Here is a 19,958-nt window from a genome sequence, read left to right on the forward strand (position 1 = left end):
CCTCAAGCATCCATGAAGGTCACTGGATAAGTATGGACCAGCATCGCTATTTCTCAGTCTAATTACCTAACAGTGTTGTTGCAAGGATAAGAACTGAGTGAGAAAGGCCACGCACATTGCCCTCAGCTCACTGGAGGACTGGCAGGATTTGTAAAATATGCAATTAATCAATCCAATAATCTCTATGCCAGTCCAGGGTCTGATGCTATAAACTTCCCTGCAACAGACTTTGGGTAACCTTTATGCCTTTTATATCTCACTACAAAGCATAGCTTGCATCCTGCAGAAATAAACAAAGGTGGCATTGTTGATATGGCAAAAAAAAAGGATCAGAAAATGCCACGATGTCACACAGAAATAGAGGTGGAAGGTCCTGAATACTAGAATTTGCCTCAGCACCATTTAACAGGATGCTGAAAATATAGCAGATGAGAATCTTTTATCTTGATTTTCAGGTTGGTTTTATAATGGAACAGCATGGGTCACCTACAATTCATTGCAAATAATGGCTATGCATGTGAACTATAGCTTTGGGGGGGATGGAAGTGCAGTGTTCCATAATAGCTCCTCAACAGGAAGATTTTAAGCGGTTTGGTTGTTGTTGTATTTCAGGATAGTTGCAACTGTGTAGTCTACCATTCTGATCACATAAAACAAATATTTTAAAAATAAATACAGACATACCTATACTGGAGGTATAATCTGTAGCTCCAAAGATCAACTCTGGTGCCCTATAGTACCGAGAGCAGATATAAGAGACATTAGGCTCTCCACGAACAAGCTGCTTTGCACTAGACATGAGGAAAGAAAAAGGAAGACGTTATTTTTTAAAACAAAAACATGCAGTGCAATTAAACATACAAATGTTATTTTGCTTTAAGATGAACCTTCATTTGCAGCTCTTCACTACGTAGACCTCTTGTTGCATAATACCTTTTCACCTTCCCAAAGTCTGGGAGAAGGCACAGATGTTTAGGATCAGGGGCAACAGAACCACAGATCCGAACTACAGAAAAGGCCCAACATCTTTAACAACAGCATGACAGCTGTGTTATCAAAATATTCTGTCTCATTATGAATCTAATTCAGAAAAGGATACCACTGCTATCACATTCAACAGACAGAGGGAGTTAAGACATCATGAAACACATTAACTGTGTTTTAGCTTCCTGGTCTTTGCAATACAATGTACCACAAGGTACAATCTTGTCCCCAATTCTGTTTAAAGCTATATAAGGTCTATGGCTGAAGTCCTTAGGAACTGGGGGCAAAGTGTCATCACTGCTCTACTTCGCCATAACACCTGAGTCACAAGGGGTTTTGCATGATCTGGGCCATTCTCTGGGTGCACTGCTGGACTGGATGAGGGCCAATAAACTGAGCTTAAACCTTGGAAACAAAGAGACACTCTGGGTTGGTAGTTCCCATGCCCACAAGACACATCACAGCTAGGCTACTGATGGGGACAGACCATCGCCAGAGCATAACTGCAGCGCTCAAAAGTCTGGAGCGCTCAAATGTCTGCAGCGCTCAAATGTACTGGCTGCCCGTACATTACCAGGCCAGGTTCAAGGTTTTTGTATTAATTAAAAAAACCCTTAAAATGTTTAGAGACTATTGCAGTTAAGTGGTATAGAAATTGTTCAAATAAAATAAAATAAAATAATGAATTCCCCAGACACTTTAATTCTTCTATTGTCCTGCATTGGATTAGAAATGTCCTTATGCTGTCAAGTCTTACAAATTTCAACTACTCCATTAGGCACTAAAGTCCATCTAATGACCTGCTGGGGTCAAGAGGAGGGGTAGTCAAATGTTGCACTCCCAGCCCTGCAGAACTGCTCTTCCATCCTCTCCTGCAGCCTGATGAATGGCTGCTGCCAAGCGACAGCCGCTGGAGAGAGACGACTGGCATCTGAGCAAAGCAGATATTGGCCCTGCATCCCTTCACTTCTATGCTGTAACAATAATGCCGCTGTGTAGTTTGCCTGTCTTTAAAATATTTACTTTCATACAGATTTTCTTTGGCCATATTTGCCACAAGACTAATGTATTTATTGCGACGAAACTTAATGTGTGGTACAAAATGGCCTAGCTGTTGCTTCACCATAAACTTCAATATACATACCTATCCGACATGACCCAGCCATGGAAAATTCAACGCAGAGGCAATCACACACACTTTGCTCATTTCCAAAATTAAGTGTAATACTGTTATAAATGGCAGTGGCCTTGTCATGCAAGCCAGAATAACCACAACTACTGAAATGGAGCTCAGGATAAACACCACTGTCCCTCCACTATGTTCAACTGGACTAATTTTTGCCAGAGACACTTACCTTCCAAAATCACAAAGTTTTAGGACAGCTGTGTCGGGGTCCAGCAAAAGATTTTGTGGTTTTATATCCCGATGGCATATTCCAAAGGAATGGATATAGGCTAAACTTCGGAATAGTTGATACATGTATAACTGGAATATAAATAAGAGATTTTAAAATAAATATTATCTCCCATACTAAAACATGGCAGGAGGTTTAACGTACTAACTTTTCTATAATGCTTGACAACTAAAAATATGGTTGAAATGAACACTTTGATGTAATGTCCAAACACTGTCCTTTTTTTCATAATAAATGTATTCTGTGTTTTATTTTTTTCTTTCACACTTGTCTTCCACTTCAGAATTCAAAGCAGCTTATAATAGAAATCAAAACAGTAGCAGAATAAGGAATAGAAGTATAAAATTATTGGAAAGATTAGACAATAGCAAATTCTAGTTCATCAGTTATTTTATCAATTAAACTAATTAACACTACTCTGCATCAAATCCAAAGAGGTTTAACACTTCCTCCTCATTTATAAAAATAGAGAAAAGCTGAATACTATTTTAAATTTTATGGAAACAAGTACTGTGGAAAGCTGAGAAAATATTTACATGCAAGAAAAAAGAATGAAAATCAAAGGGAACAGGAAATACAAAAATATTTTTTAAGAAAGGCCCAGCTGACAATGGGGACAATTATAGAACAATTAGCTTAGTATCTATTATGAACAAGTTACGGTATATTTCAGATTCTATGGCAGCGTTTGATCTGCTCCCCCAGAGACAAGCTATGACTGAAACTGAGTAATGTCATTGTTGATAAAAGACTGCTCCATCTTAGTCTCTGAAAAGAAGTCTACACAAAAGTGTCAGTTATTGGATGGTCAAACTCCAGAACAGGTAAAGAGTATTAAATACCTATACAGTATTTCTTGGACCACATATAGACTCTATGATGTCCAGAAAGTGAATACAAGTGAGAGAGGCATTACGAAGGGTGAGCTCTCTCACACAATTAAGTTACAGAGCTCAGCTCTTTTATGGAGTTCTACTGTGGGGATGGTCATCTGAGAACTGGGTCAAAATACATTAAAAAAAACTTATTGGAGTCCCTATAAATACCCTGCCTCATTAAAAGGAGGGGTCTTTCACTCTCTCTCTTCCAGAGCTATGGGACAATATTTCTTACCAATTAGACTTACAGTGGTGCCTCGCAAGACGAAATTAATCCGTTTCGCGATTCTCTTCATCTAGCGGTTTTCTCGTCTTGTGAAGCAAGCCCACTGACGGCTTAGCGGATTAGCGCTATTAGCGGTTTAGCGGCTTTTAGCAGCTTTTAGCGGCTTATCGGCTTAGCGGCATAGAAAAGGGGGGGAAGGGGGGAAACCGCAGGAACTCGCAAGACATTTTCGTCTTGCGAAGCAAGCCCATAGGAAATTCGTTTTGCGAAGCACCTCCAAAACGGAAAACTCTTTCGTCTAGCGAGTTTTCCGTCTTGCGAGGCATTCGTCTTGTGGGGCACCACTGTATTAGTTGTTTGTTACCTGTGGAAACCAGGGAAGAAAAGCCGTTTGGCTCAAGCCACACCGAGAGAATCCAAAGATCTCCAAGGAGAGTTGCATACTCTGTTTTTGCAGTCAGCAAATGGGAAGCAGACTAGTGACTAAACCAGGGACCTAACATGATCTAAATCCATCCCCTTTTCAAATTCCTAACTAATTATCTGATTTTTATTTTATCTGTCCTAAATGTGAAACAGGGGTGCAAGATCTACTACCATTAAAATATAAGAGAGAAATGAAAGAGGTAGATATACAATAAGCTTGTTTAAGTTTTTCTCAAATCCATAATTGCAACTTCTGAACTCTAAGGAACCATTCCATCCTGATATTTAAATTTATCTTTTATTTGTATTTATATTATATTTATATTCTATTTAAATCCTGATATTTGAATTTAAATTTCACCTACTAATGGGTGGCTTCAATTATTCTCACACAGAGAATAATTCCAGGCATGACGAAGAGGTAAAATGTCTAAATATCCTTAAAAACTGTGCCATAGATTAGCTGGTCATGGAACCAACCAGAGGGAAGTCAGCCCTGAATTTAATTTTAAGTGGCACGCAGACACACAGAAGTTAGTGCAAGCTGTGCTTTTGAACCGGCTGGGAAAAGTGACCACAGTACAAACAAATTCAACATGTATGTAAGTGGACAACTGCCAAGAAAATCAAACACAGTCACGTTTAACTCCAGAAATGGAAACTTCCTCTTTTAGCAAAAGAAATTTAAGCAGACAACAAAGGATACATAAATAAAATAAGACTGAGCAGTACGTTGCTAAAAATAGAATAAACAATGACAAAAATCTTTAAATACATGAGTAGCAGGAGACTGGCCAGGGAGCCGGTTGGATCATAGGATGAAAAGAGATAAAGTTGTGCAAAAGGAGGAGAAACAGACTGAGAAAGAAACTGAATGACTTATCTGCATCTATCTTTACAATGGAAGATAAAGGGAGACTCCATACACCTGAACTTTTGAAGAAACTGAGGAACTGAGGCCAATTGTAGAGACAAAGGACCAAGTTCTTGTACTCCTGGCCAATGAGCCAAAGCATTTCCTCCAAACCATGCATACCTGTTAAACAGCTGATGCCACTGGGTGATGGGCAGGGTTCAATTCTGCTGAGTACTGCTTTGCCAGCATGTTCCCTGTGGGCAATATGTTGGCAAAGAAGAGCCTTTCCCCCAAACCCGCGAGTCAACCTGACTGACAGGTGGGTGGTACCAAACATCTGTCAAAGTTAGCGGGGGGGAGGGGAGATACCTATCTGGCCTGCTGAGCCAAAAGGGTTCCCCATCCCTGTTATAGGCCTTACCAACAAAGTATAAACCATCATAACATATTGTCTTGTCAAATCTTGTGCTGAAGTCTTGCCGGTGGGTTTCCCACAGGCCTCTGGTTGGCCACTATGAGAACAGGATACTGGACTAGGTGAGCCGTTGGCCTGATCCTGCAGGCTCTTCTTACATCACCAAGTTCAGATGGCATCTACCTGAGAGCATTTAAGAACTCAAATGTGGAATCGCTTATCTGACATTATCTGACATTTAGAAGACATCTGAAGGCAGCCCTGTTCAGGGAAGTTCCTAATGTGTGACATTTTAATGTATTTTTTATCTTTTATCATCATCATCATCTTGCTTTACCTTTTTTAAATTAACATAAAATAAAAATGCAAACAAACAAGAGGTGGGTCCTTCTGCATTATCATTACATTACACCACATTTCTAATATAACAGCTTTGTTTTATTACTGGAATGGCTCATAAGAAGGGGACAATAAAACAGAGTATGTTACAATAAAAAGATCTATGGATTTTGCTGGTTTTTAATCTAGCTCTTTCTGTTCTACTATCTATACATAATCCACACCCTTTAAACACACTGAGGATCAGGGGAGGGGGGGTGGCAGCAGTGTCTTTCTCCAGTTTGTTCACCTCTGTTAGACTACTTACTAAATCTGAAGAAATTTTATTACATCTGGGTCATTGGGGCAGAGGACTGGAATCTGCTCTTTATAAGGAACTGCCCAGGGAAAAGGTGAAGGCTATGAAGCCTCAGTCATAGCAGACAGGAAGGCCAAGTGAGGAGTAGGTTGCATTAATCCAGCTTCTGAACTAAGAACAGTGTTATTGTAAGAGTTACAGGCAACAGTAACGCTAATGGTGTGCTATTACAAACGCAAGTGCTAAAGATATTTCTTAATAATAATAATAATAATAATAATAATAATAATAATAATTTATTATTTGTACTCCACCCATCTGGCTGGGCTTCCCCAGCCACTTTGGGCGGCTTCCAAAAAAAAATATTAAAATACTCTAATACATCAAACATTAAAAGCTTCCCTGAACAGGGCTGCCTTCAGATGTCTTCTAAAAGTCTGGTAGTTGTTGTTCTCTTTGACATCTGGTGGGAGGGCGTTCCACAGGGCGGGTGCCACCACCAAGAAGGTGCTCTGCCTGGTTCCCTGTAACTTGGCTTCTCGCAATGAGGGAACCGCCAGAAGGCCCTTGGAGCTGGACCTCAGTGTCCGGGTAGAACGATGGGGGTGGAGACGCTAATTTCAATTAATTTATTGTCCAAACACATGCCAGGACATGTCAAGCAGAAGCTATTCATCAGAAGAGAATCAACAAAGCTATTCCTGCTCAATATCTAAAATAGTCCTTGTCGTTTTTGGTTTTTTTATCAGTACTTCCAAGATATTGCAAGAATCAGCCTTTCTAGTTTTTTGGCACTTTGCTATATAAGCTGGAAACCCATTGGAAATGGCAAATGGAAGCCATTTTGGCATATGGGTTGTATAACTATATAGGTAATAAAATTGTAAGGATGTCATCATGCTGCAGTTCATGGGGCCACCACTGGGTAATGCTGCAACTACAGCATGAGGACCAACTAGACCAGTGGTGTCAAAGCTTTTTTCAAAGAGGGCCAGATTTGATGAAGTGAAGGGCCGTGAAGGCTGACCAAAGGGCCAACCAAAGTTGTTAACTTTTTTTATTAATTTACCCCAGGAAAAACTGCCACAGGGGCCGGATTGAACCGACCGACCGGACGGATTAGGCCCCCGAAACGGACCTTGGACATGCCTGAACTAGACTCTCAAAGCTACTGGGCCATCACAGCAGCTCAGAGGCAGAGGAGGAGGAGGAAGACAGAGGCAGGACATCCCTGGCCCAGGCCAATGAGGGTATCGGCGTGCCAGAGAAGTAGACTGGCTAAGCCAGCCTTCAGCTTCACAACTGCAGCAGACTGAGATGGAAAAGGGAAAGCAGCCTGCACCGCTCACTCCTTTTGGATTGGAGTTTGAAAGAATCAGTGTTGGGCTTAATTGTCCAACCTTCCCAAACACCCTTTGTTGCTGCCACTGCTTGCAAAATTAAGGGGAACAAAGGAGATAAAGTCTCCTCTTCCCTCCGCAACATGGCTGCCGCCGCCACAGCTGTTGCTGTGATAAAGAGAAGTTTGTATTTTAAAATGCAGCAAGGGGGGGGGGGGACTACATAAAAGTTTGGTAAGGTGTATAGGGAGGGGTAAAGGGGTTGGCAGGTGGGAGATGGGCTGGAAAGCAGGGGTAGTAACCCCTAGCAACCTAACAGAATCATAGAATTGTAGAGTTGGAAGGGACCACGAGGGTCATCTAGCCCAACCGTCTGCATAAATAAAAACATACGCGTATCATCTGTACACTTCCCTCACCATGTGCAATACCCCTTGAAAAAGGTATGCTATGAAATCTCATGTAGATACAAGAGCGTGTCGAAATCAACCCTCACTCAGACAAGCCTGCACTTCCTTTCAAGAAGAGGGCAGTCGTATGGTACACCTGAGCGTCCCCTTTGCAGTAGCAGCAGGCTCCCCAACCAAGCGTCTCCATTGCCAAGGAGCTCTCCAGAGCAACACTGCACAATGTGCAAGAGGCCGCCATTAGAAAGAAACAAAGGGCATTAGCAGCAAACATCTAAACCTGGTTGCTGCCCTATGTCTGATCTAACAACCAAGCAACCAACCATCTAGGTTATCGTTTCATTTTACCTACCTTCACAAATATCATCGGGAGTGTCTGCTTGGCCCGACTATAATGCCTGGCAACTCTGTATACTGTTTCAGGAACATAGTCCAGAACCAAATTAAGGTATACCTCATCTTTCTGGAAATGGGAAAAAGGAAAAAGAAAGGGATGAAAGAAGAAAGATTATATGAAACCAGAAGTATGGTATTTTTTATGGCGCTTTTTACAGGAGGGAAACCATATATTTTTTTAACACAATCTTGTTTACATCCATAGACTATATACCAGTAAATGCATTAACTTTTGTAGCACAAGACAACCATGTCTGTAAATGCCATATCATGCTGATTACATTTTTTCAGTGCAAATGAGGCCAGGCAAGTAGTAGGATTACTTTGACCCATATTTCAACCCCTTGAAAAAGGTATTCATCTCTTTAAAAGGAACTGTATTTAAAACATACGCAAGTATATGGTGACATGGTATCTTCAAGTACTAGTAACAGACTGAAGGGCAGGCTTTCTGGACGATGTGTTTATGAGAACTAGGTACCATGAAGCATGGCATGGGAAGACTGGAAAGAAGAAACCAATAAATTTAGAAACTGCAAAATGTGTCCTAAATGAGGCACGTGGTTGTAACAGTGCCTTCCCAATGAGTGCCATTTGCAATTATATTTTGCACATTTGAGATTTTACAGGGTACAGTTAAAATACTGCCTCTGTAGGCATATGCGTTCCAAATGATCAGCATGTAGTAGCAGAAGGCAGGGTGGGGCACTGGTGCTCTAGCCTCCGATGTCACTGTTGCCTACTGGGAGGGTGAGAGGGGACATGCAGCGGCAAAGATGGCATGGAGCAAAAGCACTGGCAGAAGTGGTGGGTTGCCTTTGCTGGGCATGTCTTACTCCCCCCCCCGCCCCCCCCCCTGCGTCCCAGTATGCAGCAATGATGTGGGCAACCAAAGATCAGATGAGCACTACTGCCCCACCCTGCCACATGCTACAGCTCCTGACCAGAGTCTCTCTAACCAATTATTCATCTGATTTAGCTTCTCTGTATCTTTCTCTTACTCTCTTTATAAAAGATTCTATTAATGTGGTCTCCCTGTCCAGAAGAGGGTGCTGAAGATGCCAGCTCAAGTTCTCATTAAATTACTCCTCCTTGCCAGTTGGTTCACTCCTCCACCTTCTGACTTTGAGGGCTACTTTTGTAGGATGGTGACAAGAATGAGGAGGAGGATGAGGGTGCACAACTGCCTGAAGTTTGCCAGCAACTGCTGATTCCACTACTCAGCTGCTACCATCTCACAAACCCAAATGATTTGCTTCCTGCATGCCTCTCAAAACGTACCTTCTCTCCACTGGAGTAAAAGAAATAGCGCAATCTGACAATGTTACAATGATCGAGCTTTCTCATGATTTGAAGCTCTCGGTTCTGAAAAAGAGAATAATATTTGGCAGATATTACAAAGGCACACAATATTTGCATTAATTTATTTATATACTGCTCACTTGTCAAAATGGCTTCTAAATGGTTTGCAAGTATACAGCCAAGTATAAAAATATATTATTATTAACAGTAATATAATTTTATCGAAACATTTAGAATGATACATTTTAAGACAATTAAAATAGAGTAACAGTTAAAACAGAAATTACAACAAATAGATCAAGCCAGGAATTGAGGGTAATGCTTCTCTAAAGAGGTGGGTCTTCACAAGTCAGCAGTATGCCAGTGAAGCTCCTCATATTTCAGCAGGGAGATTAATTTCATACGTAAGAGTTTAAACTCATTTGTTTTGTTATAAATTATCTCTCATTAAAACACAATCGTTTATTTACAATATTTATATACTTCCCAATAACCAGGTTTTTCTGGACAGCTAACTGTAAAAACCGAAAACTTCAAGAAGTAAAATATAAACATGAAAAATGAGACAGAACCAAACAGAATATTACATTAGTGCAAAGAATTTTAAACACAGTAAAATAATGAAGACTAAATGGTCTGGGGAACTAAAATGGTCTTTCTCTGGCACTGAAGAGACCCCCCAAGTAAGTGTCAAGTGATGGCATCTGATGAAGGCATTCCACAACTGGGGTGTGACTACTAAAAAGGAATTCTTTCTAGTAAGGGCCCACTGCGCTCCATTTGTCAAACTACGTTAGTATGTGGAAGGCATGAGGAAAGGATTCAAGAACATTTCAGCATGGCTAACCTATATTTTGCTTTTCAGAAAAGCTTATGAATCTTAGACAGTGTCACACACCATTGTGCATAATTCATCTAATTTTGCACTTCAATTCACTACAGAAGTAAGGCTACACCTGAAACTAGCATTGACTCTGGGACAGTAAAACTCAGTCTACAATCTCTGTCATTCTCTAGTTCAGGGCTCTACCACTGTGGGGGCCTGAGGGTACATTTGAAAATCTAAGGAAAGTTCACAACAGTGAAGCACCAATTTTACAGAAAAGACTGGTGTACTCAGGGACCCCCATCACCATCACAGAAAAAAATACAACAGGCCAAATCCATGGAACAAGCAAACAACCCCAACCAAAACACACAAATAAAATTTAAAAACTGAAGGGGCACAAGGCTTTGGTGGGCACCATGATACCTTTGAGTATCTATCTAGGGGCCCCAGCTTTAGTTTGGGGGCAGAGAGGCAAGTTAAAGCTATTCCTAAAGCCTTAACGCCCAGCATTAGAGGACTCTTTCCTGCTCCAAAGCAATATCCTTCCTTCCAAATTCAAAAGCAAAAAGGTGTCTCTTGACATAAAAAGATTGCCTGTTACTTATTTTTCAGGCTGTTTCTCTGCACCAGCTCATCCTTCCATTTCAGAGACCTATCACTCTCTCTTAGCCCATTTAAACTAGTTATAGCTAATTAACATTTCAGACGGTTAAAAAAGAAGTCTCTTCACAAAGCCCACTTCCAGGAACAACCTGGACCTGAGCAAAAGTATCAGTCAGAAGAACATTCCACACTACCTCCATTTATAAAAAATATTCACATGTGTTTGGTAGACAATCAAATGGACACAACTAGGTCAATTCCAATTAGAGCAAGCTGGTTCCTCAATGTCTTCTGGGTTCTCCATGCAACAACACATTTACTTGAGTCTGCATGTACGCTGGTCATCAGATGAAACTTTCGGAACCCATATTAGAGAGCCAGAATAGTAAAATAGCTATTAGACTCTTCATTTGGGCCTCAGGAGAACCTAGGTTTAAATCCCTGCTTAACTATGAAGGTAGCTCAGTAGCTTTGAACAAGTCATTATCATGCAGATTAGCCTACTTCATATGGCTGTACAAGGATAAAATGAGAATAATTCCATGTATCCCACTTCCCTGATCTCTTTCAACAAATAATTTTCAAATCCACCTCAGGGCCAAATTACATGTAACATTAAACACATCTTTCTATCTAGCCTACAGGATTGGTTTTTTAAACGCAAACTTCAAAGCCAAGGAAGGCTGATAATTAACAGGATCAGAGCAGAAACCAAGAAGGGATTTCCTCCTCTGTTGCAGTTCCAAAGAAAACATCTCTCCTGAACCTGCTACCGTATTTTTCACTCCATAAGACACACCTGACCATAAGATGCACCTGGTTTTTAGAGGAGGAAAACAAGAAAAAAAAATATTCTGAGTTAACAGTGGATGTGTGATTTTTGTGGTTCATGCTGTAGCCACAGCATATCATGTGATCTGATGGTGAATTTGGGGTGACCCAATGCAAAATCCTGAGAATCCATCTGGATCCGTGCTTTGTAACCACATTTTTGCACCACTGTGACCCAATGCAAAAATCCCGAGGATCCACGAGCTTTTACCTCCCCTGCTCCCAGGCAGCCTCCTTTATTGCTAACATCCCTTATCTCCCTTCTGATCGCTTGCCGATCAGCTGCTCAGTGGCTTCGTTTCAACACCCCCTTCCCTCTTGTTTGCTTTAGCATCTCTTCCTTAGCTGGAGCAGTTTTTTGCTCCTCCTTTTCTTCTAATTTCTCTCCTCATTGCTTGTTTTAGTATTCCTGTCTCCTCTCCTTGCAAGTTTGCGGTCTTTACGCCTCCTCCCCCCCCCCCCCGGCAACCTCCTTTACCCGCAGCCTTATCTCCCTCCTGATCGCTTGCCGATCAGCTGCTCAGCAGCTTCCTTTCAACACCCCCTTCCCTCTTTAAAAAAAGAAAGAAAGCAAGATCTGCTTTTCGCCCCTGGGCAATGCGGCTCCAGGGACCACACATTCGCTCCTTAAGACGCACAGGCATTTCCCCTTACTTTTTTAGGAGGGGAAAAGTGTGTCTTATAGAGCGAAAAATATGGTATTTGCTTTGGAGGTTGTTGGGTCAAGCAAGGAGAGGAGGCAGACCTCAAAACCCTCCACAATAAAACCCTACACCACCCCACAATAAAATACAAAACAGTCTATTCTTGCTTGGAGTTAATTTTAATTTTGATTGCTCATATTACATCGCAGAGCCTGATTCCCCCCCCCCCACTGAATCTTTTTGTCCCTCCTTTACTTCAGGCAGTGACCAAGACTCTTCCAGACCCCGCACACCAATGAAGCTTATTTTCTAATAAGTGAAGGGTTAAGGACATAGTGAATCCCAAACTTTGGTCTTCTGTTTGTAGGTGTATGAGTTGTCCAGGTCCTTACTTCTGTCACTCAGGATGCCTGGGCAAAGCACTGAGTTGTAAGCTAAAGCCCAGATTCCCTTTGTCCCTTCACACTCTTTTGGCCAGTTAATAGCTGGTTCCGATCCCTTTCTAAGGACCAGGTGAGCTATAAGGGGTCAGGAACTTTGACTGAAACCACCATCTTTTTCTTGCCCCTTCCCTGTGCAGCAGTATCACCAGAAATTTAAATGCCTCCGTGTTGCTTCACTCTGCCTCATGGGGTTCATCCCTGTTATTGACTTGGATGGAGGCTGATCTGCTCAGCAGAGGTGTACTGCACCAGCTGTGTGGTTCCTAAGCAGTTGAGTGACTCAGCTGCTTCTATGTAAAGCCAGATTCTCATCTATCCCTGGGAAGCAGTGACAGGGGTAAATCTCCCACTGGCTCAATGTATTATTACTTGGTAGTTGGTCTGAAGGCTGGCATAGTGAGGGAGCTGTTGAGTCCTTTAGCCACTGCTGATCAGAGATGCTGGAGCAATCTCCAATTTCTCGATGGGAGAAGTGTCTGGTGGCAACAGATAAAAAGACTGGGCACAATAGAATCACATTCTGCTGGTTCATCCAGACACCCTCCCAGCAAGAAATAGACTGCCCCAGGGGAAATCTCCAATTACCCAGGGGTGAGCATGCCTAAAGGAAGCAGTACAACCTTAATATATTGGAAAAACTTGAAGTTTTAAAAATGAAATGACTAAGAAAGTAGTTTTCTTTCCACCTGATTGTTGAGATGCCATCACATCACTACAAGGTCAAAAGAAATGCATTACAGTTCAAAGGCAGAATTTCCAGCTTCCTTCCTATATATCCTGCACAAAAACACAATCATAAGACTACAGTGTCAATGCTCACAATATACTCCCTAGGGAAACATCATTCATCAAGGACTGACTCATAAGAACAGAATAAATAGTAGCATGAATGTTCTTAACTTTTCTTACTTCTTACCTTAAACCTCTTGTCTTGCAGAACTTTCTTAATGGCAACCAGTTCTCCTGAATCACAGAGTTTGGCTTGATATACAACACCAAAAGATCCATTTCCAATCACTTTGGTGTCTGTGTAACTAACTTCTTGAGGCCTGTCTGGACCCTGTCCAGGAGTTGCTACCACTGTGGTCACTTTGCTGCCATCTTTGTCTCCTGGAATATACAAAAAGTGAGACAGTTAATATGGAAAAATCTATTACAAAAGAAAATATCACACAAGTCCATATAGAAAACTGTGTTATGAGAGATAGCTTTTTTCCTTATAAAAAAGAGTATTCCAACTACTTATTTGTTCCACAATATATATATTTTATTTTTGCAGTTTTGCAGTTTTCTATTTTCATAAGATGGAGAAATATAAGCTGACATATTTATTATTGCTTATACTGTTCCAATGAATATTGATCTACTGACTTTACTGAAACTACTGCAATAAATCTTGAGTATCTGGCTAAAACCTGTAAAGTGCTATTCAGGTGAGATCCTGATAAAAAAAGGACACTGCTGTGCAAAGTCAGAGATCTGGGACACATGATCCCCACTGTAACACATTTCTACTTTTCTGCAGATAAAAGCATTCCTATCCAGTTCTCCTTTTAGCTTCTTCTCTCTGAAGACTTTGAAGATTTGGCATTCAGGTTATCAGTAGCAGCAGGGTTAAGAACACAAAAAGATAAAAGTTCTTACATTATATTTGGCAGAATATCAGTAAGATTTGGGCTCCCTTATTGTTTTTCAGTGTTAGTTACAACAGAGTATATTGGCCAACTATGAAAATAACCTGAACTCAACTGGGTTGCTTCTTTGAGAAACATATTCTTTTAAATATGCAGAGCACTGAAAAATACTATAATAAAATCAATACTGAAAGGGTAACATTGCAGAAGCACTCAAACAGAAACTCAGTGCTGGAAAGAACTCATCCTTTTTTTGTTTTCAGTTTTACAATCACACCATTTTCCATTCTTATACAGTAGTTCTTTTCGACTTCCCACTCAGCATTCCATGACAGTTCTTTTTAATTCTTGCTCAGCTGCATATGCATCAATTCTTTCATCTTATTTTCCACACTTTAGTATCTTTTATATTGTCTACTGTTGGTCACAAAGTATCCCCTACCTGGAATTTATATTTGAGGACATTTTTTTGTAAACATTCCCCTAGATATTCTCACTCACTCATCATCTTTTTGTCATCTTGATTTCTTATTTTGGATGTCATACTGGCAATCTCTGCATATTCAGTTAATTTATTTAGCCATTGTTCTTTCCCTGGGGTCTCTCTTTGTTTCCAGTATCTTGCCTATACTATCCTCACAGCTGTTGCTGCATATAGAAATAGGCTGTGAGCCTTCTTTGGTAACTCATTCCCAAGTATGCCTAGAAGGAGTGCTTCCGGTTTCTTGGGAAATGTGAATTTAAATATATATTTTTTTACTTGTTGTACACCATCTCCCAAAATTCCTTTGCTCATTTACATTTCCACCATAAATGAATAAATGTACCCTCTACTTCTAGACATTTACAGCATAGTTTTGAGCTTCTTTTATACACTATAGTCAGTTTGATTGGTGTCAAATACCATCTATATTGTATTTTTTGGCATATTTTCTTTTATATGATCATGCAGAGTTCATTATTGAATTCCATATTTTTTCCCACTCAGCAATTTCAATAATATGCCTAATATCAATAGCCCATTTTGTTATTGCCTCCTTTATAAGTTCATCTTTAGTTTCCCTTTCTAGCAATAGTTTATATATTTTAGACATTATTATTTTTTGTTAGACCCTAAAATCACTTTTTCACATTCTGATTCTTCTTGTACAAATCATTTTCATCTTTTTTAAAAATCTGCTTTGTTTGGAAGTATTGAAACCAGTCAAGTATCCAATTTTGACACCTCCTCCCTATCTCTTAGTTTTATGTTGCCATTTTATATTCAAGGAGGTCTTTGTCCATTTCCCAGATCATATCCATATTTATCCTTTTTACTGCAACTGCTTTCACCAACCAGGAGTGTTACTTTCTAAAATATATTTATGCCTCATCCAGACCTTAGACAGACACATGATTTAAAAATCCCTTGTGAACCCTAGTTTTCTTATACCAGAGATAGGGGCATGGGTGTCGCTGTGGGTTAAGCCACAGAGCCTAGGGCTTGCCGATCAGAAGGTCGGCGGTTCAAATCCCCGCGACGGGGTGAGCTCCCGTTGCTCAGCCCCTGCTCCTGCCAACCTAGCAGTTCGAAAGCACATCAAAGTACAAGTAGATAAATAGGTACCGCTCCGGCGGGAAGGTAAACAGCGTTTCAATGCGCTGCTCTGGTTCAGAAGCAGCTTAGTCATGCTGGCCACATGACCCGGAAGCTGTACATGACCGGTCTGCCAATAAAGTGAGATGAGCGCCGCAACCCCAGAGTCAGTCATGACTGCACCTAATGGTCAGGGGTCCTTTACCTTTATACACGTGCCACCCATAGAGCAGATCAGCACCAGTATATTTACACCCTTCAATTTGATCCACTCTTTCATCCATCTTAAACAGGTTGCTTCATAATGTAATTTCAAATCTGGGAAAGCAAACCCCCCTCATGTTTTTCATCTGTTAGTATTTTATATTTAATCTTTGTTTTTTTTTTCTTTTGCCATAGAAACTTTAGTATGTCTTTTTTCCATTGTGTAAAGCAATTGGAGTTGGATATTACCGGTAATGATTGAAATAAAAATATCATTTTGGGGAGAACATTCATTTTAATTACAGATATTCTACCCAAAAATGACAGATTCGTTTGCTCCCATTTTTTAAAGTCTTTTTTAATTTCGGTCCACACACTTTTATAGTTATCTTGAAATAAGTTCAGATTTTTAGATACAATCCAAACTCCGAAGTATTTCATTTTCTTTTCCACTTTATTTCCTAGGTCATTTCCCAATTTTATTAATAAATCTACATTTTAAAAAACAGACAAAGATGGTGGACATGTTGCCACCTAATCAAGCATAAAATCAACAATATGCATACAGTATAGGTACAAAATATCCATTCCTCATACATTCAAATAAAAATGTTTATAATTCACTAATCACTCATCTCCGGCCCTGCTCCGTCCAGACCCGCTGGTCCTGGAAACAAGGAGAAACTGTATTATGTAAGAGTCCTGAGTATCTGTTTCTTAAAAGACACTTAATGCAACATCCAGATCAAGTTTTCACTGAGGAAGGGGCATATTATTGTTTGGTGTGGTGTGAAAATAGCAAAAAACTAATCTTGAGTTTCCTTGCTCCCAGCTACTCGTAACTGATGTGTTAGTTTGTCCACAATGGCTACATCCCATACATTGTGATACAACAGTGACAAGTCCAGGCATTCCACATTCTTCTGTTTTTGAACTATCGGTAGGATGCTATTAGAAATATTAGTAACTCTTTTAATGTCTGAATTACTATGCTCATATATACTTAATATACATAACTGAGGGGTAAGCTCAATGTTTTATTTCAATATCTGAACTATTTTCTGAGAAACCTCTAACAGAAAGCATGCCACTAACAAGCATTCCTAATCCTACCAGAGTAGGCACCTTTATGACTATGTACAATTTCTCCAACTTTTTGAGTTACACCTACTAAAACCACTGGGGCAAGCAAAGTTGCAGCTGTGTCAAAAGGGATTTGCAGAGAACTTTGAAGCCTCAACTATCAGCTGATTGTCAGTGCTTCAAAGACTCTCTGCAGGCACCAATGATCAGCTGATAGTAGGAGCCTGAAAAGAACCTTGCACAGCTGAAATCCCAACCATCATCTGAGATCAGCTGCACAGAAAGCAGTTTGTATTCAAAGTGCTTCCTCCAATGCTTTGAATGCAAACAGCTTCCCCTGGAAAGAAAGAAAAAAATGAGGGTTTTCTTTTCTTTCCAGAGGAAGCTATATGAAGTTTTTTCCACAAAGGCAAAAATGCTCCATTTTAGGAACATTCTTCCCCCCCCCCCCTGCAGATACTTTAAGGCGCCTCCTGTCCTGGCTCCACTCATCAAATTCAGAACTTGAGCTTTCACCACAACCAGGTTTTATTCAGGAATTCAGCACAGTGCCCAAACATAGGTCTACAGGTGACAAAATAAGACACAACAGAGCTTTAAGTTATATGACCAGGCATTGCTAAGCTGCTGATTCAACAAGCAACCTACACTCCACACTGTGCCGGCTAGGCACTCCTCTGAGTTGGCCAAACATGCAGTGTCAGCACTGTGTCCTTTGAGATTGAGATGCCAAAAGTAGCTTAACTACCTCGGTACCTCTCCCAGGGGGAAGGCTTGTCCCTGAAAGGGAAGGGCTCTCTAGCCAGTTCTCTCGCAGGTACAGAAGCACCCAGAAGACCCACAGAGAATTCATTCCAGCCCTCCTGGAGATCCAAATCTCCCCCCATCCAATGCCACTAGGACCTTCCCCTACATCATCCATGTCTTGGCGGCCATAACCATAAACCCCTACCCACTAGAGCTCTCGCCAGATCAGACTCCCCCAAAACCACCCCATTCCTCCTCTGCATCAGACCACCATCTCCAGGAAGTGTCCTAGGGACTCATTACATCTCTCTGTAACCAAGGATGAGCTAACTGGCGTTTCCAGGGACCCTCTTTGAAAGTGCGCTCCCGGCTGGGCGGTATCTAGTTTTCAACATTGTGATATACCATCAGTTAAACATCGTGATATACCAACATATCATGATGTCCAAAATAAGGATGTAGAGGCATTGGCTGACTTCAAGGTTTCTCCTGCATTGTGATTTTTGCCAGCACTTGTTCTTGTGATTCACTGCCCCCTGCATGAGGCAGGGGAGAGCTGAGTCGGCAGAGTTAACAGGGGCTGCAGGAATCAAGCGAAGCTTTGGCTGGCTTCATCATTTTTCCCACTGTATTTTTTGCATGGCACACAGACACATACCATGATTCGCGATATATTGCCAGGTCAAAAATTATTATACAGATATCACGAAATGGACTTCAAACCGGTTTTGGACAATATATCGATATTTCGCCCAGGCCTACAGATGACTGGTGCTGAAAGCACAGCTTCAAAGGGGGTTGCTATAACCACCAAACAACAGATTGACAATTGTACAAAACTCCTTTGAACTTTTAACAGATTATGCAATGATGTCAAGTGATTTACAGGTGGCCTGCATGTGAAAGGAGAGGTAAGCATCTCACTCACTGGCCAGATCATGTTTCCTAACCTTGCTCTAAAACAAAATTTTGTTTTTCCTCTTTCACGCACATTGACTCCACAGTATCATTGAGATTCTTCGGCTTCCCACGTATTGCACAGCACACACACCAGAAAAAAGCATCCTGGCAATATATTAAAAAGTATTTGTACATAGGTTATCAGCAACCAAGGGTTTTTCAGACTTTTTAGGTATTCTTGGCAGATCCCAAAGCAATTATTTTCAGTTCACAAAAAAGTATTATCAAGATACTTAGCATGTGGACATGCAGGTTTCTGTTTATGCAGCACTGTCCAGTAATATGGACAGGCATTCTGCCTAATTAGTAACACAACCACTTTTCAGTAGCTAGGATTATCTACACACATGCCTTCTCATTCCATTTAAGAAAGACAGTTCTAATAGAACTGGCTACAGACTTGGGACATTATCAAGCTAAAGTTAAGCATGTTTAAGACCTGTTGATTTCAGTGCCAGAGATATATGAGCAGGTGCTTAACCCAACATGGTTAATTGGGCACATACTCAGCTCCATGCAGAATTAAGCATCTACATTTTTTTAAAATTAGGAAAAGCAGAGGGCCTTGGTGCCAAGGGAGATGTTTATGATAGTGCAGTTTCTGCTGCCATTGTGGTGGGGACTCCAGGTCTAGTGCATGCTGGTTGCTGGGACACTTACAAAACAACGCATAAGCACCACATGCCTTCCTTCTTGCAGTTGTTATTGTCATATGCTGACAGTGAACTACTTTTCCTTTGCTTCAAAAGTTGGGAGGCAGAATACTACAGGGCTCAACAAACCTCCCCCACATTTCCATTTTGGAGTTGGAAGGAAGAAGAGGCTCATGATGAACAGAATGTGTTTCTAGCCCTAAGATTACTTCAAAAATTACTTTTCCTTACTGAATATGCCTACCAATGGCTTTTGATAGCAATAATAGCCCCAAATGGAACCTCAATAACAGACACCAGACATAAACAGTAGGGGATTGCTATTAACATTAAATCCTGTTTGTGAATTTCTCAAAAGCACCTAACTGGCCACTGTGGGAGAAAAGATGGACTAGATTGGCTTTGGTCTGAATGAATATTCAGTATCAATTTATGTTTTAACTGTGAAGAAATCTTTAAAAATTTTGCT

General features: G+C 40.8%; 1 protein-coding gene across 2 annotated transcripts in view; it reads right to left on the reverse strand.

The window, feature by feature from the left end:
• The window catches only part of GSK3B (glycogen synthase kinase 3 beta), a 66,468-nt gene that overhangs the window by 30,599 nt on the left and 15,911 nt on the right, over window positions 1-19,958 (reverse strand). For both annotated transcript variants that reach the window (XM_079960308.1, XM_079960309.1), the window contains exons 2-6: window positions 13,549-13,742; window positions 9,262-9,345; window positions 7,937-8,047; window positions 2,340-2,470; window positions 685-791 (exon numbers count right to left, since the gene is read on the reverse strand). In XM_079960308.1, the coding sequence (XP_079816434.1) occupies window positions 685-791; window positions 2,340-2,470; window positions 7,937-8,047; window positions 9,262-9,345; window positions 13,549-13,742 (627 nt within the window). The remainder of the gene's footprint in view (window positions 1-684; window positions 792-2,339; window positions 2,471-7,936; window positions 8,048-9,261; window positions 9,346-13,548; window positions 13,743-19,958) is intronic.

This window comes from Podarcis cretensis (genome assembly GCF_951804945.1).
Source record: "Podarcis cretensis genome assembly, chromosome: 17".
Lineage (NCBI taxonomy): Eukaryota > Metazoa > Chordata > Lepidosauria > Squamata > Lacertidae > Podarcis > Podarcis cretensis.